Consider the following 27,588-nt stretch of genomic DNA (forward strand, 5'->3'; position numbering starts at 1 on the left):
TCCATAACTCTCAGACCCCGAGGATAAATATTGGATTTGTGTTGGGGAACAAAGCGCGCCTCACTTTTGAAACTGAATAAATAACCGAGAGAACCACTGTGCACACTACAGTCCTGTTTGTATCTGATCACATATTCACACATTGCCCTAACTAAATATATGCTACCAGATCCAGTTTTATCACACAAAATTAATGCCATGCTCATTGTCACTTCTAACATGGAATGTGTGGAAACTATTGCACCATTTTAATGCATCTGTTAGAATTTATTTGCATGACAGAGTTGCAAAACTGATGTCTTTTGATGTGGAAACATTACAGATTATTGGATGGATGATGAGATGACCAGCAGTGATCTCATGACAATGTGCTCATATGCTCCTTTCTTCTCTCTCTTTAATTCACTCTGTTAATGTCTCCTAATTAACTGCTGACTCGACTTTAGCTGCTTTTTCTTTTCTAAATGAGCCTCGGCACTCGGCTTCTCTCTCGTCTTTTGTCTTCACTGAGTCAGTAGGAAGGCTGACGGCAGCTTGCAGCAGCAAAGAGCTTTCTGACACTATTCATAACATCAGCCGTCTGGTGACGTGTGGCCGAGAGGCCTGAAAGTAGAACAAGTGTTTTCCATTTTTCACCACCAGGCTGGAGCCTTGGGGGGTTTTCATCCTTAAACTCTGGCAGCGTTATTGCCTTGTTCTGTACTTAAACTGTGGTACCTCCAAATACTTCTCAAACCTCTACAAGTTGGCAAATTAGGCCAATTTTCATAGGGTTGTCATGGCAACTGGTGCAAGTATTACATGCATGGAGCTTTAGAATGTAAAACTGATTTGATAAACACACAAATTACTTTTCTATCGATTGAATGTCATTAAAATGGTTAAATCACTGCTGGGCTGCCAAATCTCAGGCATTAACCGTGAGACTCAATGCAATTGACACTTTTTACACGCTCTCACGAGTCACGCCACACGTCTATATTCTCACACAGTGAAAAACAAATATTGATACCATAGTGATGATGTCGGAGCACTACAGCACAATATAATTATATATGGTAAACAGACTTTCTGTCCACTCAAGTCTGAACATCAGGGCACTCCAAAATTAAAAAAAAAACACGTTCTCATTTTGCTCTTCAGTTTCACATCTAACACAATTCGAAATGTTCATAAAAAGTTTAGCTGAATTAGGGTCATCAATAATATGACCCTAGAATCGCCCCTAGAGGTGAATACTACAAAAAATGCATTGGTATTTATCCTAGCTGTTATTTTTCAGACAGTACCATTGGTTATTAGCTTAATTTAGCTGCCAAGGTGTCAGAAGATGAACTGGCTTTGTAGTCTTATCAGTAACTACGTGTGAATGCATGCTCCAACATAATCAATAAGACAAATGTAACAAATACAAACAAAAGCTAAGCACTCTTTCCCTCTCTTCTATTTCTAGGCTGGTTTTCTTGTTAATAAAATCAGTTTTTCTGTTTTGAAAGATTTTCCACAGGCTCCACTGTCTTTGAACAATGTGTTTTTCTCCTTTATTTACTTCTCACACAATGTTACTGTTCGTAGATGTAGCTACTTGTCAATGACCCCTTCCTCACTGTGCTCCCGACTCCACATTTCAGCAACAAAATTACTCCATAAATTCACTAGAAACAGTGGGGGAAGCTCACCAGATACCTTGGTTAGGTTTGGCCTCCTGATTTAGGCTATATGATGTCTGGAAATTAATCTGTAAATGCTTGTGAATCTGGCTTTTAAATAACATTCCTGGGGGTTGAGGAGTGATGACCCCAACTACTGGGGTGAGGAGTGATGACCCCAACCCCTGCGGCAGGTAATGTCACAGAAGGCCTAAGTGCACTGACTTCACAGATAGTGAATCTAACTCCAGACTAGATTGAAAAGAGGGGCAGCTGATTTCCTCCTGTTCTTAAGCTCTCACTTCAAAAAGCCTGCAAGTGATTCATCATCTTGTTATATTTCATTTCATTCAGTAACTGTAACCTTATCTTCAAAATTCTGGGCAAGTCGTCCTCGTCTGTTGCTGATTAAATGATAACTCCGAAAGCAACTGCATAAAATGTCAATCTGACATGTTGCCCCACTTAATGGACATTAAAAAATGTGATATATTTGAAATAATAATCTTCACAATTCCAGTCTCCAGCACAGACATGACTGAGCATCAAACTTCATTACTTTTTTGGCACCGATTAAAACATTAGATTAAAAATAATATATATTGCATAGATTATTGAAAACTGTCACATGTGGTCACATCTTTAGTGTTCCAGGAAGTTTGAGTGTTACATTGCCTTGTTATATACCGGGTCAGGAGGGGTTTGGGGGGTTTTGGGTGTTAAACGTTGTGCACCTTTTAGGCCAAAGGCAGCAGGGCTTTAGATTAAGTGAATGCTACATTAAAATGATAACTTATGAAATCAAAAGCACTTACGTTCTTCTGACTATAGTATGCTCTGGTATGTGCTCGGGTATAGATGCTTCTCACCTGTTCAGCTTTTATATATAACCAAACTAACTGTCTGCTATCAAAAAGCAAAAAAAAAAAAACTTTGCTGAAAACAGCTTTTTGATAGTGGCTTGTGTTGGGTTTATCTTCTGTTTACTTCTTTTTTTCTGAAAAAATGTTTTTGTAGAAAAACATGTTTACATTTCTAAAGGTAAGGTATAAAAAAAGAGTATTGTTTGCACACTGGAACTTTGTCATCATGTAGGCACTAATACAGAAGTATTTCAAATGATACCTTGTCTCAAACAAAGCACTCTGTGGGCACTACCAGCCAAAAGATCACCTGGCTGACTGCATCTGAATCCTTCAGCAGGCAACATCAGCAGCGCCATCTGCAGTCTGTGTTCAGCTACACACCTGTGTGGTTGAGGTCAAGCAGTGAAAGCACTATGTGATATTTATTTGCACCAGATGACACTAAATGAGGTGAAGGTGCCTCCTGTCACGTAGGAAATTTGAGTTAGAGCAGGTTCTTTTGACCCCCATACCCTGTTTGATAACACTTAATTGATCCTACAGTCTATTTTTCTGCACAGCAACATGTTCCTTTGTGTATTTGAATTGTGAAATATGATACCAACGTGTATCTTTACACACTCCTGCTGTTTGCTGGGTGAAGGAAACAGACAGACAGAGCTTAGTGCATCAGGTCTGCAGATCCCTTTGAAGTTGTGAAGTGAGTCCAGCTGGATTGTCCCAACACACATACACACACGTACACTCAGCATGCTGTGTGTTCACCTAGTGTGTGTGTGTGTGTGTGTGTGTGTGTGTTTGCCCTTCAGCTCTCCTACACCCTCCTCCTTTCTTCCTTCCCTATCTTTACATCGTCGCTCCCCTCAGGTCACAAACTGCTGCTGTTGTGATAACGATGGGGGATGCTGCCCGGTTGCCATGGTGACACTTCCCGCGGGGTGTGTGGGGTGGTTTATCTTGGCAACCTCTTTTTTTTTTAACAGCTCCAAAGTCACTGCCATGCACTGCTGCTCCGCCATACAGGAGGTGGACAAAATAACAGAAACAGCAGAAATGAGACAAATCTGGTGCAGCTTTTTCTGATGAAACGTTTTCCTTCAGAGCAGCTTGAAGGTGTCTTTGTAGCTTGTCACATGTGTCGCCATGGTTTGAGGTCTTGTCTTGCTTCAGATTCCTCTCATCAATCCAAAATACTTTTCTTTTTCTGCTCATAGCTGCTAGTTTAGTGCGCCTGACTTCAGGTTGTGCATCTTTTTGTCTTTAAAACAAGACATTTCTGAAGGGAAGCTCCGTTGTTAAAAACAGATTTAAAGTTTACCCTGTCCTGTGTTTGTTGAGACTGTGTCACAGAGGTGTTTATTCAATTCTGGGCTGTCAGGTTTCCTGTATTTGAGATGCAGCAGCTGTTCCTCCTCCCTGATTCTGTTTATTAATCTTCTGAAATATGTTGTCAGATTTTAAAATCAGCTCTGGTAGTTGCCTCTTGGTCCTGAGAATCTGACACAGTGCGAATCAGCTTTCAGCTTAAAATAACTCTGGCTTTGTAGCTTCTTCCTGTTGCGACTCCTGTTGTCTTAATGGACTGGGAAGGATGAAAAGATCCAGTCTGCTTTTGTGTGTGTGTGTGTGTGTGTGTGTGTGTGTGTGTGTGTGTGTGTGTGTGTGTGTGTGTGTGTGTGTGTGTGCAGTAGTATTAGACATGTTTTATGTTGTGACTACAGAGAAAGGAGAAAGGCAGAGGAAAGGAAAAGGGAGAAGGAGGAATCGGCAGCAAATAGAAGTATTAAAGAATTTTAAAAGAATGTTAATGTCTATTTGAAGATACAATAACAGGGTTCATTTGTTTAATTGAGTAATTTTATCTGAGATGAGTTCAGTCTTCAAAGATCTTGATTAAGTCCAGACAGAGAACACATTTAATCATGTGAAATTGCCTCTTAATCTAAATCCGTCAACGTTGCAGTGATGATATCATTTCGATGTTCCTCTCTGAGCTTTTCGGCCATCACTGTTAAAACTGCAGCACTTTTTTAATGCATATTTTTAGTCGAGAAAAGAGTATTGTTCACAAACATTTTCTTTTTTTTCTCTCCTCCTCCCACCCCCATACTGCCTTCACAAACAATATATGAGAAATTATTTATATAGGGGATGATTATACCGAGCTAATGTGTAATAAAATAATGAATAGTAAAACAGACCCATACAAATACTACTTATATATTATTCTAATATAGAAAAAATAAACATCATGCTAACATATTTGTAGCACCAGAAGATGCTACACAGCTGCACAGAAACCTGAATAAGGATAATAAAAGTATCAGTTATATGAAAATCACACAAACACACACACACACAAACACACACACCTCCTACAGTAAAGAGCAGATTAGAGAGGAAAGCTGTTGTTCCGCCTCCAGTTGAAAGCAGTACAGTGATTCTTCTGCACATCAAAGGCAGCGTGGGCACACACACACTTACACACACACACACACACACACACACACACACACACACACACACACACACACACGCACACACGCTGACTGATTTTTATGGAGGCTATATATAGTATATAGGTGCTCAACTGGGTCGAGATCTGGTGATTGAGAGGGCAAAAACTGTAGCTTATATATGATTCAGTCAGCCCATGTGACCTGAATATATGGCATATATGGATGTATGGACTATATGAGTGTGTAATTAGGCTGTCATATTCTTCTGTTTGAATGTGGGAAAAATATTCAATCTGTAATGATCTGATCTGATTAAAAATTTATAGTAACATAAATGTAGCAGGGGGCAGTCCTGACCCAGTCCATGCCCAGTTGCCCTTAGCTAAGGCAAAATAGATAATGGTAAAGGTGACGATGTTCATACTGTAAAGTCTTATATGTCCACGTCCTCCTGGACGGCACAGTGATCTGATGCCTCCATCAGTAGGACACCATCATTTGTCTGCCTTTGGTTTAGGGACAGATCGTAGTTTAGATTATATTACTATGTCGTTAAGGTTAGCAGACCTTAACAAAGTCTGTTCCACCACAACATTGTTCATACTTTTTATTTAGATAGCCATATTTTTTGGCTCTATAATAATGTCAGTTGATTTCCTCCTTCAATGCCAATGTTCATATTTCCTACGGACACTAGAGGGCTTTTTTTATGTGCTACTTGTTCTGTCATTTTTCTTGTAAAATGCACCTGCCTTACAGTATCATTAGCTTGTCACTCAAGAGAGGTGGGTAGTTGAAGGTAATGGTAATAATGACTACGTGGGTTAAATTCAAATTACTGGTTAACTAAAAATTTGCTCAAAATTGATGGCGAAAAATTGTTTTCTTGAAAATGCTCTAACATGTGTTACGACCCGGCTCGTTTTGGAGAGCAGTAACATATAATTGGGATAGGAAATGAGGTGAAAACATGTCAAAGGACAGCCTGTTCTCTCACACTTGTTTCTATAAAAAGATGAATCAGACATTGCCACAAACCAAACCCGTGTGCATTGGACCCAGGAAAGGTCAGGGCGGCACTCAGAAGAGCTCATTGATTACGGCCTCCACACTTGTGATTAGTTGATTAATTGAGTCCTTTTCAATCCCTCATTATTCCTCTAATCTTCCTGCTGGTTGTTTGTCCTTCCTCTCTCCCTCCTCCTACTCCTCCTACTCATCCTTTCTACTTTTAACCTCCCTGCCTCTTAGGTTCTTCTCTCCTCCTCCTCTTCTCTCTCATTTTATTTTCCTCTCCTACTCCATACCTTTCCCTTTGTACCATCTTTTCTTCCTTTTCCTCACTCATCCTATTTTATCTGCTCATCTTATGTCTTTTCTTTGCACTCAGTTGTGTTACAAGCCTCCGGTGGTAAAAGTAAAAGTCCTGCATTCAAAATTTTAAAAGTAAAAGTATTTAATTATTATCAAAATAAATTGCCTAAAGTATCACAGACTACTGATTCTGCAGTAAAATGGTCCCTGACAGAGTTTTACTATCATATATGATGTTTTTGGATTAACATGTGCTGCATGGGTACATTGCAGGTGAAAGTACAAAAGTATTAACATCAAAATATACTTACTTACTTAAAGTGGAAATGGTAAAAGTACTCGTTATGCAGAATGGCCCATTTCAGGATAATATATGTTAGAGTTATTGAATTATACATTACTGATTGATTCATGTTGCAGCTAGTAAAGATCTTAATTTCACTTTGTATACTTCCAGGTAGCTTTTGAATTCCCCCCCAGGGATCAATAAAGTCTTAACTCTATCCATAATAATAAATAATAACTTATTTGATGATTATGTTTTTTTATTAATCTGAATCTGCAAAGTAACTTAAGTTATCAAATATATGCAGTGGAATAAAAAGTATAATATTTGTATAGTATTTGTGGACTCATCATCTTCATCACCATGTCCTTCTCTACCGTCACCTTTATTTTCCTCGTCTCATCCTCTTATTATATTTTCTTTCTCTTTTCTTCCTATTTTTTCTTCTCCTCTCGTCTTCCTTCTTCTCTTCCTGCTCTTACGTATCCAGCTGTGCTCACACACACGCACACACACACACACACACACACACACACACACACACACACACACACACACACACACACACACACACACACAGAGCTGTTTCTAGGTCATCAGGGCTTTATATGAATAATAAACAGCTGTCTGCTTTAAAGAGAATTATTTATAGTGCTTCGAGTGAGCGAGTTAGACCCACACATGCTCTCTCTCTCTCTCTCTCTCTCTCTCTCTCTCTCTCTCTCTCAATCTTAAACACTTCCTCTTTTTCCTTCTCATCCCCTTTCTCCCATCCTTTATTACACCCTGTTGTCTTTATTATCTGTCATCTTTTAATCCCTGGCTTTTTGCTCTCTCTGATTTTTCCGTCTATAATCCCCCCTCAGCCTTCCTTTTTCTGCCTCCAGGAATTTGGTTTTTCACTGGTTTGTTGTGATGCTGCTACCACTACAACTGTACCTCCAATAGTAGTAGTATAGTAGTAGTCATTGTGTGATGTCAGCAGTCCAGTAAATACATGCACTTTGGATTATCTAGCAACAATCTTTGACAGAACAAAAGTATTAGCATCTAAATATACTTACATTACCAGAAGTACTCATTAGTTATTGATACATTAATGTGTTCATCACTTTAGTGTTGCTGTTGGTAGAGGAGCTGATTTTTATTACTTTATACACTGCTATTGTGCATTTACCCTCATATCTTAACCTATAATAATAATGTTAATAATGCAAGCTGACTTGCATGTACTTTGCATCAATCAGAGGTGACTACAGACGCCAGCAAGAGTTTTTAACCACTTAGATTTCGAATATGTGATTAACTTCTCAAAATAACCCCTACAGTACTTTACTTTAGGAGATGTGAGCTCTTCAGATGGCCGTCAGTGTCGACGGAGAACAGGCTTAAAGCACAGATGACTTTGTAGATGAAGAATTGTTGCTATCAGTTTGTGTCCACCTGATGAATGTAAATGCAATATTCACTCTTTTAGCTCTGGTTTTGGTCACCACCAACTGGTGAGAAAAAGACTCTTTAGCTGCTAAATGCTCCACTTACTTCACCACGTAGTCTCTAACTGTGTGAGCAGGTGGTGTACAGTGGGTTTTTACAGCTTTTTTTTTGCTGACAACAGCCTTCTGTGGCTGAAAATAAATATAATTGGAAGATTTTTCATACCTTATATGTACAAATCTTCTAACACTACAATAAAATTAATACATTTATATAAATACAAACAAACAGAGGCAGTGTAGGAATGTTATTCGAAATTACAGTGAAGAGAAAAGCTATCCCAACGGCACATTGAGAATTTTGTGTTCTCTTATTCATGCATGTTTCGACTCCTTGTAACAAGTTCAAACTCCCATGAGCATTAGATTTGAGGCCTAATGAACAGCCTAATGTTACAGCCTGTTGTGTCTAACTGCTGCAATGTATTCTGGTCTATTTGCTGCCCTCTCTGAGGTACAGATACCTCTCTTATGACTGATTTTTATCACAGTGTGATCATAATACTTTGGTGGATGTAGAAAGAAGTCTAATCTGTTGAGGACAGTGAAAAAGAAGATTGGATAAAGGGAGCTGATTGGAGAAAAGGAGATTTTGGAGAAATACTAGTCTGGCACGGAGAGAGGGAGAAAAAAAAGCCTTTGGAAGCAGAGAGTGACTCTGCAGAAACAGACAGGATGGAGGGGAGGTGAGGTCAGCAAAAAGTCAGACGGAGACCAGACTAAAGCTTCGGGCTCAAACAGCATGAGGTCATCTGGACTGAGCCCGACTGGTAAAACCCACCATGCACACACACTAATACCACACAGAGGCACATGGACATCTACAACAAAACATGCAGCTCTGAAAAACATCCTGTTCTCCAGGAATATATCTTTTCTTAAGCAGTTTACAAAAAAATACAATTACATTTTCTTAAAAGCACAAAGCCTTTCAAACCATTCTAATATGCCACTATCACTGCAGCAATGTTTGTTTATTTGGAAAAGGGGTTCACATCACCATGTTTGTGTCACTATACATTTATTTTAGCAACTAATTCTGACTTTTAATTGTGAACTCTAAACACCCCCTTTCAAATTTGGTTAGTGTCATGTCTGTAACAAACAGGAGTCAAGAACAGGATCTATTTTATTTTGGGTGAAAGTGAATTCACATTTTAATGACACACACAGAAACACACGTACAGATACATCGATATACGTGTATGCAATCACTGGGAGCAGCTCGGAGCTTTCTGTGCTGATTGAGAGTTTGGTAAAGAGTTTTATATGGCAGTTTTTTTAGTAATAATAATCTTCAATAATCTACAGTGCACTGCTCCCCAGTTTATAATCTCCTGTTTAAACCCTGATAGATTAAAGGGTAATTTCTCTAACCTCAATCCTAGCTTGCATTTAATATGTAGAAAAATCCATTTTGATCACTGTCTCCTCCTGTTGGTTTCCACGGCTCCTCCTGATTTGATGGAGAATCACCATGAATACCTTTTATTCATCCAGGAAGAGTTTTAGTTCCCTGCTTCACATTCATACGAGGCCTGGTAAAGTTTGACCAGATGGACAGTATGGTCGGACATTATGTCGACTTTGAAAGAACAAGAAATATTTAATAGCTGGAAGCAGTGACATGTTAAAATCCTCTTTAACTCCACATGACCCACCAGATGGTTCATCATTTAAACACATTTTGCTTTTCAAATGTTTGTATCACCATAGAACTGTCTCTAATAATGCTGACGGTGTAGGAAGTAACTAAATACATGTACTCAAGTTCTGTACTTAAGTGCACATGTCAGGTACTTGTACTTTACTTGAGTGTTTCCATTTTATGCTACTTTACACTTCTACTCCACTAAATTTTAGAGGGAAATATTATACTATATGTATCTGACAACTGCCGGAAATTATTTGACATGTTATTCATCAGTACAGGGGCCATTTTACTTTTGAAAGTACATTTTGTTGCCAATGATACTAGTACTTTTAATGTAATGGAGTATTTTTATTGGGCTACTTTTACTTTTACATTTCTTGGATACTTCCTGACAAAATGTGCATAAAATGGTGCACAAGAGGAAACAGGAAGGACATTTTTTGATTTAGGAGAGTTTTTAAGAGAGGGATATATGAGATTTAAAAAAAAATAATAATAATATAGATAAAGTGTAGCTTACTCTAAATACAGCAGAAGTTAACAAAGCTTAGACAGATGGAAGCTGAACCAAGTCTGACAGCCTTGGAGCTGGGCCTACTCAGTATGAGATGTCCTAAAAAAGGCCACCATACAGAGGATCAACTCTTTAAGATTGAACAATAGACAGCTTCACAATAGTAACAGTGGCTATGGACTTTGTTATTGTTTTGTTGCAGTAAATGTATTCTGACCTACAGGTTAATGGATTTTACAGCAGGGTCACAACAGGAGGTCAAACTGTTTTAATCTGGAGATGTTGGCTGAGCTGTAATCTTTATCACCTTTATTTAACCTGAGCCAAAGAGGTCAGAGGTGTATGTCAATACATGAGGATGTGTGTGGGCATGTGTGTGATTTATTTTATAATACAGTGAGCATATTCTGTATGTGCAGGCCTGTAGCTACTATTGAGAATGCCGAGGTCATGTCAGCTGTACTTTTTCTGGGTCTATTAATTAAATTTCTTAACATGTTAAAGTCACGAACTGCTAAAAGTTCAAGTCCAGTACTTGTGTAGCGGGTTGTGGGCAAAGGTTCACATCATCCGCTTGTTGAGCCGAAACAGCTCTGCTTTGCAACTCGTTACATTATGTGACATACATGTAGCAAGTTGCACACGTACAGAACGGCCCTGTCGTTCTTTTCACTTTGTGGGTGAGGGGGCTGTAGCCTACATACACGCAACACTTGCTACAAGATCAGCCAACACTGTGTTTGAATACGTTTGCACTTTCAAAGCACACACGACCGCCTTACCAGTATGGTATTGGTAGTTATGGCATCAAGGAAATGTATTTATCGTTATACAACACAAGATTGTATATGAGAGTTTGCACTTCTTTCATGCTACACACATAGAAAAAGATAATTCAATTATTTAAAATACATAGAAAATAAATAAAATAAACCAATATATATTATATATATTGGTTTATTTTATATTATATTATTTTTATACATATATACATACATGTATACACCCAGGAAATAATTCTGCAGTGCATCTTTTGAATTTGTTTCTGGGGGGAAAGTAATGATGATAATATGGTTATAACAGTGTCCATCCACTATGACTGCATTTAAATGTTTCACTGATGCCTCATTTATCACTATAATTCATTAATCAATAATGGGAAATAGCTCCTCTTTGTATTTATTGCAAGTAATAATCACATTTACAGTTATTTATTTATTATTTTAACGGGCATTAGGATCTTTTTAATTCAAAGACATATTAGGCCATGTATCTTTTCAACAATTTTATAACTTTCATTCAACTTGAATCTGATCCCCTAGGACTAGGACTCATGTATTTCAAAAATCCTGGCTAGTTTAATTGTCTGTAGTCTATTATGCTGGACAAAGACAATGGTGGAGGAGGGGGCAACAGAGGTCAAACTGAGAGAGAATAGTTGTTACGGTGTATGAGCGTCTGTTTGAGCTGCACAATTATAGAAGTGAAAGACCAAAGTTTTAGACCAGAAAGTGAAGACATTTTTTTCCACTTCTCACTCTTTCAAACAACTGTTTAAGGATTTATAACTTGGTTATAGGGGTAGAATTAGCTTTAGTTAAGGCTAAGTGGACAACTATGTCAATGAATGTCCTGTTTCTCTAATCCAGGCAGAGACAGAGTTCCCACAGTCATTAATCAAACCGAGTAATCTGCTAAACACACTCACACCCTTGAGCAGATAAAGACGCTCTATCAGTCACCCTAAACAGGTTTGTAACACTTGTGCCTGGTGACGACAGGAGTCACTTGTTCTGCCAACCTCTGTTATTTCTCTCAACCGTAGCCTACAAAAAGCAGCTGATTTGTTAGGCTATCTGAGGTTAATTCGATTAATATGCAGCAAAGAGAGTTGCATGGTTCAAAGCGGCATGGTTGTGTTGTGATGATACAGAATAAATGGGGTCTAAGCTCTTTTTCTGAAGAACTGAATGCACTCGTGCTTGTTTGAGATGGATCCACTTACAATTTGCTGCCTCTTGTTCATGTATTACCACTATTGTATTGTAGTGGTTGAATGCATTTACTGTGAGATGCTATGGGAGTGTGTAAGGGTGTAAATATATGTAATGTATTTGTGAGAACAAGATGTCTACTGCCAGTCATTCTAGCATCTCTGTGAGGGGCCACTTTGGCACAGCAGTGCTTTCACCTAATTGCTCACAATGACAATGCTGACATACGGATGTTTAGCAGGTAGGGTGTTTACCTTGTTCACCATCCTAGTTTAGTGTGTTAAAATTAGCTAATTAGCACTAAACTCATTTAGGTTTATGATCAATTTATTATTTTGTCAGACCAATACTTTGGTTTATGACAAAATACTTTCAAAACGAATGATTCCCATTAGCCTCAGCATGACTTTGCGTTGGTGCTAATAAACATCAGCATGTTAGCATTGCCACTGTGAGCATATTACCACACTGATGTCAACACTATAACCTCACAGAGCTTATTGATTAAAAAGATGTTTGACTAATTGTTTCAAATGCTAATGTGAAATATACTTTGCAGTTGAGTTTAATGTCATCAGATTTGGGACTGGAGTCCAGACCTCTGCTTAGACTACAGTGTATCTTCTTCGTCTGCCTCTAGAAACACAAACCACATGTGTTTTCTCTCTGATTAACACCACCTCTTCCTCTTTCCAACAGGGCCTTGTACACATATGAGGATGACAGCAATGATTTGACACTGGCATCATCAGGAGGTAAGTTTATGCTTTTCTGTCATCAGAAAATGTGACATCTTGCTGTTATTCTATTTTATGTTTAAATGAACATGGCTGCCTGTTAACATGTACGGAGATGGTTGTAATTTGCTTGCTGCAGGCCGGCGGGTGTAACTCTGATGAGCTCTGCAGGTTCTGCTGTTGCTTTGGGGGGAAAATTATCATCTTCTTTGTCTCTTGATTGTTACTGAGCCATCAGAGAGCTGGATTCATTATTACCACGGTTAATGGTGCACTGCATGATCATTACAGTCTAATGAGACTTCTCCATTTGATACACACACATGCAGACACACGACACTGTCATACAGAGCCTGTGATATTATTATTGCATCAGGTTTATGTCCACTTTAAGGAATATAGAAATACAATTTCTCACCTATTTAAAAAAAACAAACATTTATCTTATTTATCATGAATGTAATTCTTATACATAATGTTGTTACTCGCATGACATGTTATAAACAACATGTTACAATATATTTAACTGTATATAAGGAGGACAAAAACTCACAATTCACTGTAAAGGAGTATTTTGTTTAATGTTGTTTGTTTCTCAGCATAACAAATACAGGAGTTCCAGTATAATTAATCCATATTATAGGTTTATGTTACAACCATTGTTTTGAATTATTTCAGCTTTGTTTAAGAGAAATCATTTTTATTTTTTCTTCCATGGGTTTGGTATGGGGAATGGCTCTAAAAACTACAGCACACGTTAGCCTTAGCTGCTGTTGCTATGGAGAAGAAGCCAGTCAGAGGCACAAATTAAGTTGTTGGAGCTAAAAACAAAACATGTCGCCATAGTAACTGAATTCATCCAAAACAAAACTGACCCAGAATCTGAAAGTGAACTGATTTAAACTGTTCTGACTTCTGTCCTTCAGCTGTCCACAGGCTTGTACTGTGGTCATAGAAGAGCTCCAACTGTCAGTCACCAAACAATAAGTGTGCTTCTTTTTTTTACTTGGCTGAGGTTAAAAGTTGGTGTATCAGTAAAACTAAATGTGACAAGCACACATGAATACACAATGAAATATATAAGACATGATTTAAACATCCAGTGACGAGCTAAAAACCTCAGGTCAGGATTCAATACATGAAACTAACAGAAAGGTCACATTTCCATCATGTTTTCTGTGTTTTGCCATCATTTGAGCTTTAACGTAATCTGGAGAATTAGCTCCACCAACTGTTTAACTCCATCAAACAATGAACTAATAATCACATAACAGTAGTGGATGGAAATGCACATTAATGAGCATTTTCCTTTGCTGTTTTTTTTATAAAACTTTGCACAAAATTTGATTGTAAGCTTGACTCTTTGAGCAAATGAATGGGACATCCAAATACTTTCTCCCACTTCGCAACTCAATCTGCAAACTACGTTAGGGTAACTCTCCATTAGCGCAGGCTTGACATGGCTAACATGAGTAGTGTTAGAAGGAGGCCTGCTCTCATCACAAACTCAGTCATCCATGTATTAGTGCTTTCAGAAATATATAGCAGAGCAATCAGTAATCTACTCAGAAAGAGAGGGAGTAGGTTGGGTGGTGCAGCACATGCCACGTAACGGCATCATCATCGAAACCAGCCGGTGATTTTTTTTGCATGTCATACCCTTGTCTTTTTCCCCCACACTTCGTCTCTGCCTCTTACTGTCATACTGTCCCATAAAGGTGAAAATGCTCCTACAATATCTTTAAACAAGATAAGATAACAATATTCTGAAGACAACACCTGCAGTGACTCCCAAAACGACACGCAGGTGACGACATATGACCGTCATCGTCACGTGGTTAACATTGTGACATGGTCGCATTAGGTTTAGGCACAAAAACTACATTAGCTTTTGTCAAAGAACCTTGTTTTGGTAAAAAAAAAAAAAAACACAGGACACACAATCGCACAATGGACCGGCTGTTTTTCTGGTGACGACTGGCTGGACGTATCTTCATGAGCATGATAGATTTTATCAAAGAGCTGGACGTGTCTCATGTTTGTACTTTGATTTGCTTTTGATGAGGACCACGGCTTATTCTGTGAGTCTAATGTAATCATCAGCGCAGAAGTCCTGAATATAAAAACAGCCGATCACATGAGAGGAATAAACTGGAACTACTACAGTGAAGTATCTGCATCATTAATGCTGGAGAGATGCATGAGAGACAAGAGCCACTTCTGCCAGCAGTGGTTTTAGTTTCCTTCATGTCGTCAGCTTTTCCTGAGAGAGACGTGAATATTTCAGCAGTGACGGAGAGGAAACAGAGTTTATTCATCTGCGCTGTAAACCTCAGAGGAATCTCTTTGCCTCTTCAGATCAGAAACCAGTAGACCACAGTTATGTTTGTGTGTACAAATGTGTATGTAGACATCTCTGACTGGGATATGGAGAACAGGATCATAAACTGAGGCATAAAACAAGCAGCCTGGAACAGGTCTGGCCAAACAGAAACTGCAGTCAGTGGCGGAACAAATATTCAGATCTTTTCCTTAAGTAAAAACACTCAATTAAAAGTCCTGCATTCAAAATATTACTTAATTATTATGTTTTTACTGTAACAAAAAAAATGAAAGTATGGCCCCACAGAGTTATATTATTGTATGTTATTCTAAAGAGGTATTATTTCTGATGTACAGTATAAACATGTAAGAGGAATTTTAATGTTATGTCTGGTTGAGCTCATTTTGTAGTGTGACTACAGTAACATGATACATTTAAATGGGGATATTTGTGAGTCTGATTCACCCTTGTACAAAGCCTCAATGTTCCCAGACAGGATTTAGGTATTTTTAATAACTGTTTATCAGATCCAGGTGCAGATTGAAAGTTCTAAACATTATTAAAATAACACATTTAGAGGATTGTCTTGTCTTGGCAGAGTCACAGTGTATGATTGCTTTCTAGTTTGTTTCATAAGTTGATTAATTTGTTAATCTTTTACCATTTTGTGTATTTTCGATCACTGGAGGTTCAGAGCTTGTCCCTGACAGAGGACAGTCTGACAGACACATTAAACTCTTGTTCTGTGGTGCAGGGGGCGGTCTGGCAGAGATCACACTGACCTTTGACAGCGGGATGGTGATGTACGGCTTCTGCAGCCTGAAGGAGCCCACCTCCGCTCTGCCACGATACATCCTCATCAACTGGGTGAGTCGCCGGGTCAGGGGGGGAAATGAGACGGGAGGGAACACCAAACACCCTGAGCAGCGCACACACACACACACACACACACACACACACACCTACACACACGCACACACTGAAATGTCCTCAAAGCCATTTAAGGAGAATATCAGATCATTAAGGGTCACAGAACATTTTTAATTTAACAGTTTGTTTAACAAGGACACACTGTATCACTGACATTCAGGACCTAGAAACTAGGTTCTGTGTCTTCATCATCCAATCACAGAGCTGCAGCCTCAGCAAGAAAAGTCGCAGCCACAGCAGTTTACAGCTGCAGACGTACACTCAGTGACCACTTTATTAGGTACACCTGTACAATCTAATGCTATCCAATACAACTGTTCTGCTATACTTTTTTTGTGCATATTATGTTCAGGGTTTCTCTTCGCATTGTCATAAAGGTTTTAATTCAATTCTATGTTGTTGCCATGTTTCTAAATGAGAAGGACAAACAGCTCTCAGTGTTATGTAGTCCAGTACAACCTGTAACCTCAGTAATGCGGGGTGGCTGTGGTGTAGAGGCGGGGCGGGTCCTCCCCTAATCAGAAGGTTATTGGTTCGATCCCCAGCTCCTGGTGACACATGTCGAAGTATCCTTGAGCAAGATACTTAACCCTGAATTGCTCCCGATGCTGTGCATTGGTGTGTGAATGTGTATGAATGAGTTAGTTTCTGTTAGATGGGCTTTACCATCACTGAGTGAATGTGTGTGAACGTAGTGTAAAAGTGCTTTGAGTGGTCGGAAGACTAGAAAGGCGCTATACAAGTACAGGTCCATTTACACATTTAATACGTACATAATTGTATTTCCGACCGCATTTTTATTTGTTGTCATTTGGTTTTATTTGTTTTTATGCCGTTTTTAGGTTTCACATTAAACACTTATACTACATCTTGTTGCATGTCTGTACACCAATGGATCTGAATTGAGGGTTTTAGGACAGAGAGTGTTATTATATGTTGTACAGATGGAAAATCCTGAGACCAAACAAAAAACGAGCACGACAGTTAATTTTGTAAAGGGAAGTTTTTGAGGATCTATTTCCTCGGGGAGGTTTCTTATGTGGGAGTGTCCGGTGATTGACAGGAAGCAGGACATAATACACCAAATAACTCATATGAGAACATTTAACAAAAAAGATCAATAGTTTGCCTTTTATTATCTCAGAGCTCTATTAAAAAATGTTCCTCGTACCAAAAGGGAAAAAAAGATTCACTGTCCTCCGACGGATGAAAAACAAACTCTCAGATAAGTCATGTGGTCTTCTCTCTGATCAAAATTAAAACAATGCAACCAGTAAAGTGTCTCCACTACAACCACTCCCTCTCTTTGTAACACAGATAACCACAGATTTCAAACTATGATCCATTGTTGCGTTTGCATGTAGTTGTCAGCAGCATCATGAAAGCTGTTGGGATGAGAGTAATTAGATGGCTCGATTTAATTTCTTAAAGGTCCAGTGTGTAACATTTAGGATGATCTATCGGCAGCAATGGGAGGTTAATATTCACAGGTTTGCTTTCATTAGTGTGTAATCACAGAGGGAGCTGGTTCTCTTTCACAGAGGCTGCATGTTAAACCACCATGTTTCTACAGTAGCCCAGAACAAACAAACAAAACACTGGCTGTAGATATGGCCTTTTTGCATTTTTTGCAAGTTTCACAGCCACTTTAGTTTCTTTCTTCTCCAATGTTGGAAGTCTGAGCTGTATTCAAATGGTTGCAATCTGCAACCTCACCGCTCGATGCCACCAAATTCTACACACTGGTCCTCAAAGTTTGTCTACTTTTAAGTGACATGAGCGAAACAAATCTAATAATACATAATTAAAGCTGTGATGTTACCCACAAGGGCTTCTATACAGCGGTGAGTGATGAAGTATAGTATTTTTTTACAAGTTTAAATATAGACGCAGGAAAGTTTGCAGGTTGACCTACAGTAACTAACTTATTACTTTAAGAGAATGACAACAAATATATTGCTGCACGCTGTGCTTAATGGGAGTTATCCCTACTAATTTGAAGTCTGTGTTAACAAATCAGATTCATATTTGTATGCCAAAAAGAAGATAAGCACCCCATTTGACACAAATAAACACAGTGTCTACACCAAGACAAAGAAAATGGTGAATGAACAGCAACATTTCAGGTTAGACAATCATTATCAGGTGTTTCTGAGAGCACAGATGCCATCTTTACAGTGTTTTCTCTAGCGGTTTAAAATAGAGGAAAGATGTGGACAGATGTTGCCTGATGCTGTAGTGAGTATTGTAGAGACTGAACTTGTGACCTTCCAGTTACAGGCCGAAACAGAGAGAACAAGTGGGTCACCACACATGTAACAGAGCCAGAGAAATTTGTCCACCATTTAATACATGATGAAAAAGGAAATGTAACAGGAACAAATGAATAATTTGTGACGTTGGAGCTCATTTTATCGCAGCGAGAGTCTCTAGCAGTGTGTGCTAAGAGCATTTAAACAGTCTGAGTGCATCTGAGAGCCTTATGATGAATGTTTTTACTTTCTGAACTTGACATCAGCAGCGGCGCTCTGAGCGAATACATCTACATAATGAGAGAGTGGTAGAGTGGAGAGAAGAGGTGAAAAGAGAAGGATACAGGTGGAATAAAACCACCTGGCCTCCTAGAAGTTAAGTTTATAGTTTCAGCTAATTTGTGCAATAATATTTTAAAGAAAATTTAATTGCTGCCTGAATTATGGTCCCTGGTTATGTTTTTTAAAGTACCATGGCAACCCTGTATTCTAGAAATTAAGTTAATATACTACAAATTTGTAAATTTGTTTATTATTATTATTACTTATTGAAATAATGAAAAAAAGCTGTTACTGAACTATCTGGTAGTCTCAAAAAATGATTTTCTGAATTTGCTGATGTTGTTTACTGATAAAATATTTAATGTCTTTTCCATTTCAATATCTACTTGTAAAACTTAAATCCCCATTCAGGCTGGATTTATTTCCCTAGATGGGTGGATTTTAACATTTCCCACCCAAGTCAGTGATTGTACAATCAGGAAGTCACCATGGGCCTTTTTAGTCTTTCCTCTCCTTTTATTTTATTGCAAAGTGCATAAACACAGAGGTAGAAACATTAAGTGAGAATTCATTACAAGAAGACATTACCCAACATAGAAACTATAGAAATACTAATAATAGTACAGAAAACATTGTACTAATAATAAAAGAGGTGGTTTTGGGGGACACACAAGAAAAAAAGGATCAGAGAAGAAAGACTGAAGAGGGACATTAAATCAATGAGGATGGGTGACAGAGAGGGACTTAAAGGACCAGTGTGTAGGATTTGTTGGCATCTAGTGGTGAACAGAGCCAGTGTTTGGTTTGTCCTTTCTGGGCTACTGTAGAAACATGGAGTTTCTACAAGGCAACCCGCGGCATCTGTAGATAAAAACGGCTCATTCTTTGGTAACTAAAACGTAACAATTGCAATATGCAGGTGATTATACATTAATGAGTTAGTTAGTTGTGAATATTATATTCCATTTCTGCCAATAGATCCTCCTAAATGCTACCCACTGGATATTTAAGACTAGAGGAGAGAGAAAACAACAAAATACATACAGGGCTGTCATTGGATCTTTGGAATCAGAGGGGCTACTAGTGATAGGTAGAGGTCAGGTAGGTTGGGCCTGTTTGTCCCTACCCTACTGCTGGTCTACTTCAATATTAACCCAAAACCACAATATTTACCTAACTTTAACCAAGTCTGTTGGGTTGCCTAAACATGACTCGACCAAATAAAGAACAGCTATAGTTGGGAAAACAAATGGAAAAAAGGTCTGTAAACATATTGCAGATACATTCTGTATGAAGCCTTCTGCGACTTGTCAGATATGTTAACTAAAAATGTGTTTGCTGTTGCAAAGTAGTTTTATATAAACGGAATTTCTAGGAGACAGAGTTGATTGAAAAAAGGACAAAAAGCAATAGAAAGACCCGGTAATTGCAGTGAATGGAGACTGAGTGAGAGAAAGAATGAGACATTTGGTGTTTAAATGAGACTGGGAGCAGAGCCAGAGGAGTCCTTCATAACGTAACACAGCAACACTAACAGCCAAAAGAGCACCAGACCGTAGCAAACCGGGCCAAACCGGGTCAAATTATGCCAGAAATGGGCCAAAAATGGGCAAAGTGCACAAAAAAATACCGGGAATGAACAGAAATGGACCACACACATTTAAGCTCTCATCAGACACACACAGATCGATGGTTAAATGTTGTTATTAAGAGATAAATTACCATGATTTCAGATGAGATGGAGTTTCTTTCTTTGCTTTGTGCGTTTGCATTGTGTTGGTCTGAATGAGCTGTGATTACTGAATCACATGATACGACTATTTGAATAACCAAACATGGTCACAGCTGAACAAAGGCCCTAATGAGACCAAAATAAGGGAAAAACTGTCCTTGTGAATCTTGATTAAACTCAACAGAAAATAACTCCTTCAGCTTCTGTGATGTTACTGCTTCTGTTATACCTGTTTTTGATTTATTTATTTTTTTAAAGGGTAAAGGTTCTCTTTCCCTCCTCCCCCTCCATCCTTCTCTCTCTCCCATTTGTTTTGTAACCCTCTCTCTCTCTTCCTCAGGTCGGGGAAGATGTGCCAGATGCCAGGAAGTGTGCCTGTGCCAGCCATGTTGCGACCATCGCTGACTTCTTCCAGGTCAGACCCACCATGGTACCAGTACATATTCCTAAATAAATACTCTAACAGCAGGTATATGTATGTTATATTGATGTGGTTTTATTTTATTGTTTACCTTTATTGTTATTGCAGTACTACTTCACTACTTCAGGAGGAACTATATATACTTATAACATAATGAATAAAGTTAAATCAAACCACAGATTTCTATATCTTATTTTAGTAATTCCTTAAAGTTCAAATCTTCCAACTTGTGTAATATTATGAAGGCAACGCTATGATGATTGTCATGTCATCATAACCCAAATCCATTTTAGACTCCAGAAAGAAGTTTGATGTGAAACATCGTATGACAACACGTATGAACCGATGCAGCAGGTCTGAAGTGTTTGTTTCATAATCGGCTTTGGTTTTGTGTCACATGCAGAATGTTTTCTACCGATTCTTTGTGGAAAAAAAAGCTACAGAAAATTAAACCTGTAGGAGGATCAAAGAGGAGGAACAAGAGTGTGTGTGTCTGTGTATGTGTTGTGTGTGTGTGTGTGTGTGTGTGTGTGTGTGTGTGTGTGTGTGTGTGTGTGTGTGTGTGTGTGTTACAGTGCATGACTAATACCATCTCATTTTAAAGTAATTTCTGAGAGCTCGGAGCTGAATGACAATCCTCTCACCCACTGAGCGTATGTGTGTGTGTGTGTGTGTGTGTGTGTGTGTGTGTGTGTGTGTGTGTGTGTGTGTGTGTGTGTGTGTGTGTGTGTGGCATACCCAGCGGTCACACCTGTAGACCTGGCTCAGAGTGTATTTTTGGATTTGTAGAGTAGATAAAAAAGCTGAGATTGAAGCAGAGGTGATGTTTCATTTATATATGTGTGTGTTCATAACTGCCAAACTCTGTGTGTGTGTGTGTGTGTGTGTGTGTGTGTGTGTGTGTGTGTGTGTGTGTGTGTGTGTGTGTGTGTGTGTTGAAGTGTCATTATTCTAAGTGGCAGTTTTCTCTCCCACACAGCCTCGACTTCATCACATTGACGCTGCTTTCAATGACCCTTTTTGGGATCGTACACACACACAGTACTTTATTGACATGAATAATGTGTAATGTGATCGATGATCAACATATAATAAATATTATTATAATATTATACAATGTACTATACAGGACATTAGATCATATTAAATCTATCAGAAATGAATAACATCTAATAAGACTGTGTTGTCTCTTAGAGTCTCATGTTTTTACTTGCGTGATTTCTTTTCATGCATTGTTCGAGGAAAATAATTTCATTGCCAACGACTGCTTCTCTGTTAATTGTTTAAAACTTCTCTCTCCAGGGGGTGGAGGTCATCGTCAATGCCAGCAGTCTGGACGACATCGACCCGTCAGCCATCGGGCAGCGACTGACCAACGGCACAGTGGCGGTGGCAAGTCCGGTTTTGAGCCGTCTGAGAACTCGGGAAGAAGAACACGCAGACGTGGTACGAAGACAGAAAGAGAGAGAGAGACAGTCGACACAGAAAATAATTTGAGTTATTTGGGGTCAAAATTCAGATCAAATCTCAAATCTGTTTGCTTTGTTTGACTTTATTTGTTAAATGTGGCCCATTCCACAGATTCCAGTGTGAACAAGTCACGGTGCTAAAGAAACCCACATGACGAAATCTAGAGTGACGTAAAAGTCACACAAATTTTGATATGACTGTTCACACAGAGGTCGCATTGCAAAATATCAGACCTGTATCTGAATTGAAAAGATCAGATTACATGTGATTTGTGCTGTTCACACTGTCATGAATAAAACAGATCTGAGTCACATATGAGCAAAAATAAATCAGATTTGGGCCTCTTGCAGTGTGAACGTAGCCTTCGTCATTACTATCATAACTGGCTTTTATGGTACTTTAACATTTGAATGTCATAATCATTTTAACCTGGAGTAATGTCAATACCTTAAATGTAATATACTAGTAAATGAGGGCTTAATTGTTATATTTCTTTACTTTTTAGTTGTAAGTTTTCCATCAAGTTTTAGATCAGCTCTAGTCTTCTTACATTCTGTAGCTTTAAAATTCTCCACTGCATAAGAGTACCACTGATATATTTTGTATCAGGTTGTTCCAGCTTTTTGAAACCAAAGATTTAAATATCATTTTACACACATTTTATCAAAATTCTCATATTTAGTATCTCTCGATACTTTGGGATCTCCGGGCATCTATTATCTTAATCAGAGTATTCACAGTACACAGAACAGCATGTATCTGTTTACTGGCTTCAGTGTGTTTATAAGACAGAGAACATAAAGGTAATTTATACACGTTAAGACAGACATGCACACACATTGTCACACACACTGTGCCATGCATTCTAATGACTAAAGGAACTCAATCTTTCTCTCTCTCTCTCTCTCTCTCTCTCTCTCTCTCTCTACCCTCTTCCTCTCCTGATGCAGGGCACGGTGTACGAGAAGACCAATGCCGAGGTGGAGATGAAGAAAATCAATAGAGAGGAGTTTTGGGAGCAGGCCAAGGTAGGTGTGGAATAGCAAAGAGGGAGGGAGTGAGAGGACAAAAAATAAGATGTATGAAGGAAGGAAATAAACAGTTTAATCCTGCATCATAAACTAGCGAAGTTAAAGGATAATTCTGATTATTACAAGTTATTACTTAATTAGTGTTGTATAAAAACAGTTACTGTGAATCCAAGTTGTGTTTGGAGTCGAGTGGAAGTGAAGAACAAAGTCAAACGACTGCATCCTCCAGCTGTGTTGCCTTCTGCACGTTCGAACAAAATGCAAAATGACAGCGTGCTTCATGGAGCTGCAGGGTGTCCACTGGATCTGCCCTTCACAGCTTCAGAGACTCTGAAACTGTAGATATCAAGTTGAACGGCAAGATTCAGTATCAGAACAAGATTAATCAGGTAGTGCACCAAAAGATATTGCCCATGCATAGGTAAAAAAAAGTCCCCTTTCATAGAAGATACAAAAATGCCAATTATCTCTTCCCAGCTTCACCTGAAGGCATCACCATGGGCATTTAGGCTGACTTGACTCATGTTTTTTCTTTGTTTTTTCACTCCAGCGTGAGGAGGAGATACGGAAGGAGGAGGAGAAGAAGAAGGCTGCAGAGGAGCGGCAGCGCTACGAGGAGGAGCGGATGGAGCTGGAGAGGAAAGAGCAGGAGAACCGAGAGAAGAGGTACCGCGAGAGAGAAAGGCAGATCGAGGAGCACAGGTGAGGAACAGATACACTAAACACTCAACATCATACTGATAAATGAAAAACCAAATTTCTGAAATAACATCTGCAGAGAACTTTTAACAGTCCCTCCTTCATTTTGAGTTCAATATGAGTTTAACCCTGATTTGGGTCTGACACATGTTCACATCACACAATCTTTTCATTTTCTGAAGGTGTGGTGCTTCTGTTCATGATACACGGGTGTAACTTTGCTGTGGAAAAAGTAAAACAGTGTAAAGTATCATCTAATGCGTGTGTTTATGTGTGTGACAATAGGAAGAAACTGCTGGAGGAGGAAGAGGCCAGAGAGAGGTTGCGGAACCAGACCACGATCGTAAGTTTCTGTCATCTAACCAAAAGAGCAAAGAGTGCAACATAATGTGTATAAATTAAAATGGTAATACATAAAATAAACAATAAGGGTAGATATGAATAGTTATATACAATATTATAATATTATTATGACTGCTGCTCATTAATCATTAATTGCAGTAACAAAGTGTTTGATTTCTCCTGCTCATCTGTCTCAATGGCACAAATATACACTTCTTTACTTGTGTGTATAGCAAAGGAAGTGAAACACATCACTCCTGGAGTCTCACTTCTCTGTGTTATAAGTGTTGTTCAGGTGTGTTTTTAGTTGATTGTTTCTATTTCTGCTCCCTCGGCCAATCAGACCATCACTTCCCTTCCCAAACAACCACGAAGACGTCGTTTGCAAGCCTCCATTTTTTGTTCCAGTGTCACGCTGCGACCAAAAAGTGAAATCAATTTGTGTGACAGTGGGGTTTGTTTTTAAAAAGAGAGTGATTATATGCTGTGCATGAATTTACTTTTTATTTTACATTTTTGACAGAACTATTAGAACATCTTGCAATCAGCTGCCTGCTGCGTCGTAGCACAGCTGTGATATTTCATCTAATCTTCTGAACATCTTAAACTCTGTCCTGGTGGTGACTTCATACACAGCAGTTATATTGCCTTGCAGGGCACTTTAGGAACCGTTTGTTACTGATGGAAGTGGGGGAGAGACCAGCAGGTTGTCAACGACTGGGCTGCTTTCCCAAATAATAATAACACCCAGAGGAGCCGTAATCCTTTTCCAGAGGCACTGCAACGAGAGAGCAGAGGGTCTAACTGATATTATACATACTTTGTCTGATTGGTAAAACATGAAACTGTTGGTCCAGAAACTTAGTTAAACTATAAAACTACTAAATACATTTTGAGCAGTGGAGCAAGTATTCAGATCCTGGAATAGAAGTACTAATACCACACTAAAAAGTAGTAAAAGTAAAAGCACTCAATCCAGACTCTGACTGTTATATATCATTAGATCATTGTTATCACTCGTGCATTAATGTAAGGCAGGATTGTACTTGTTGTAGTTGGTTTAGGTGGAACTAATTTCCTATAGGACTGTAACTAATGATAAACTATTTTTCTCCATTAATTCTAGTAAAATAGTAAAAAATTATAGTAAAAAATGCTGTCACAATTACTCAGACCCCAAAGTGACACCTTCACAATGCTTGTTTTAGCCTCCCAATCGTGCAAACTTTAAAATTATTCAATTAATAAAAAGGAAAAGAAGCTAATTCTCAACTGAACATCATATTTAACTCTTCGTGTGTTTTCCTATTGTCATATATTGCTGAGAAGTACTGACAATATGTGATGTTATAATAAATAACCCTTGGCCACATCATACTGGTTTTCAATCATACTTCCATGTGATCAAGAAACAAGTATTGTTTTGCATTTACTGTATGTGGCATTATACAAATGATAGTCTTATAAAATGTGCTCAGAAAGGCTGTTCCACCAACTACAAGATTAAAAACGAAATGCAGCTTCACCAGATTGTTTTAACTGACCTTCTCTACATCAAGATGACACCTGTTAGATCACCTCAGAGCTCTGAATGTACCTATAATGATTTAAAAATTTCAGAAAATCATTAATTTGTAGGAACTGCTCCAAAAAAAAGCCTACTTCTTTTTTCATTTTCCCTTTAGTGAACATTATTACTGCTACTAGCTCCTCTGTGGTGTTGATCTTTGCTCCTGAATGTGTTGTCTGGTGATAAACTCAGTCTCTATCGCCCCTCGCTGGCGGCATTGTGTGTGTATGTTGTGTGATCTCTCCCTTCAGAGAGTCAGAACATTCCTGGAAAATCCTTATGATCTGCTTTTCCCCTGCTTTAGGTTCGAATCGTTAAATTACTGCTTTGCAGCAAGTTTATTTTTTTATCTGTATTCTATTATCTCTGCAGGCAGCAGAGCCGAGCCTCGAGGACCTCAACCTGGACAAGAAGGATTCAGAGGTGGAGGTGAGTCTGACAGGCAAACTTTATCTAAATCAACAAAAGCTAAAGTGAAAAACAAGTACAAGTCAGAGAAATTAATGGAAATAAATATTAGGTTATTATTATTAAGGTCATTAATCCACCCAAACACATTTATAAAATGGGTTTTTAAGGAATTAGTGAAAGGATAGTACAGATGCTGTCACCACCCAATAGAAAACTTCTTAATTTATGATTTTGGATCAGCCAGTTTCTGGGACTGGAATTATCAGTATTATGTTCAGTAACAGTATTTTATTGGCTTATTACCCAGAATCTTTTATTAGCTGCCCAAAAGCATGATTAAACCAGTTCTAAACAAATATTTACCCTACACATGGGAACATACCTGCAGCCGCAGCAGTTTAAGCCTGAGCAGATAGATGACTTTGTCGGGACAGCTAAAGGATAAAACCCACTGATATTAAACACACGTAAGAGTAAAGTTACTCCAAAAAATAGTGATAAGATATTGTCGCAGTCTCAACCCTTCTATTAAAAAACATCATCTGGAGCAGATTTATTTGGTATTTATTAGCTGTTATTTCCTGATTCCAAACTGCTGGTATTTCTTTTAGTACTTTTTTATATAAACTTTTCTTATAAAAGATAGAAATTGCTCTATTTTTAATCTATTTTGACAGAGCTATCCTCTGGGATAAAACTTATATGTAGTTTATCTGTGTGTGTTTGTTTCCAGGAGGCGAAGGCCATCATCGCTCAGCGGTCAGGAAATCCACGAGAGTTTTTCAAGCTGAAGGAGAGAGCCATGACCATCAGTGTCGACGTCTCGCCCATCTCCGTCCACAGGACCGGTAAAGACTTCAATACTCACCTAACAATTATCTTTCAGGTTCAGTTTATTCTCATGTAAACACTGACCATGAAAGCAGAAAAAGACCACACGACAGCAGAGAGGACTTGCTGTAAATGAACTAAAGAGGTTTATACTAAAATATACAGTGTGTACATACAGTGGACTCAACTAAGCAAAAATATTAAATCAAACCAGTAAAGCTGTGTTCATCTTTCCATTCACAGTCTTAAAAAAGTTTTTAAAACAGGACAGAGTTTTTACATCCTATTTTACTCACAAAATGCAATTTTTGAAAATGCATTTTTC

The 27,588-nt window shown here is 38.5% G+C and overlaps 1 protein-coding gene across 3 annotated transcripts in view; it reads left to right on the forward strand.

The window, feature by feature from the left end:
• Window positions 1–27,588, forward strand: part of dbn1 (drebrin 1) — a 116,619-nt gene that overhangs the window by 76,242 nt on the left and 12,789 nt on the right. For 2 of the 3 annotated variants that reach the window (XM_051400353.1, XM_051400356.1), the window contains exons 2-10: window positions 12,932–12,987; window positions 16,047–16,159; window positions 20,829–20,918; window positions 22,212–22,355; window positions 23,330–23,407; window positions 23,961–24,112; window positions 24,395–24,452; window positions 26,394–26,450; window positions 27,166–27,280. In XM_051400353.1, the coding sequence (XP_051256313.1) occupies window positions 12,932–12,987; window positions 16,047–16,159; window positions 20,829–20,918; window positions 22,212–22,355; window positions 23,330–23,407; window positions 23,961–24,112; window positions 24,395–24,452; window positions 26,394–26,450; window positions 27,166–27,280 (863 nt within the window). The remainder of the gene's footprint in view (window positions 1–12,931; window positions 12,988–16,046; window positions 16,160–20,828; window positions 20,919–22,211; window positions 22,356–23,329; window positions 23,408–23,960; window positions 24,113–24,394; window positions 24,453–26,393; window positions 26,451–27,165; window positions 27,281–27,588) is intronic. The other variant, XM_051400354.1, reaches the window with a different exon arrangement.

Source organism: Dicentrarchus labrax, unplaced genomic scaffold, assembly GCF_905237075.1.
Source record: "Dicentrarchus labrax unplaced genomic scaffold, dlabrax2021, whole genome shotgun sequence".
Taxonomy (NCBI): domain Eukaryota; kingdom Metazoa; phylum Chordata; class Actinopteri; family Moronidae; genus Dicentrarchus; species Dicentrarchus labrax.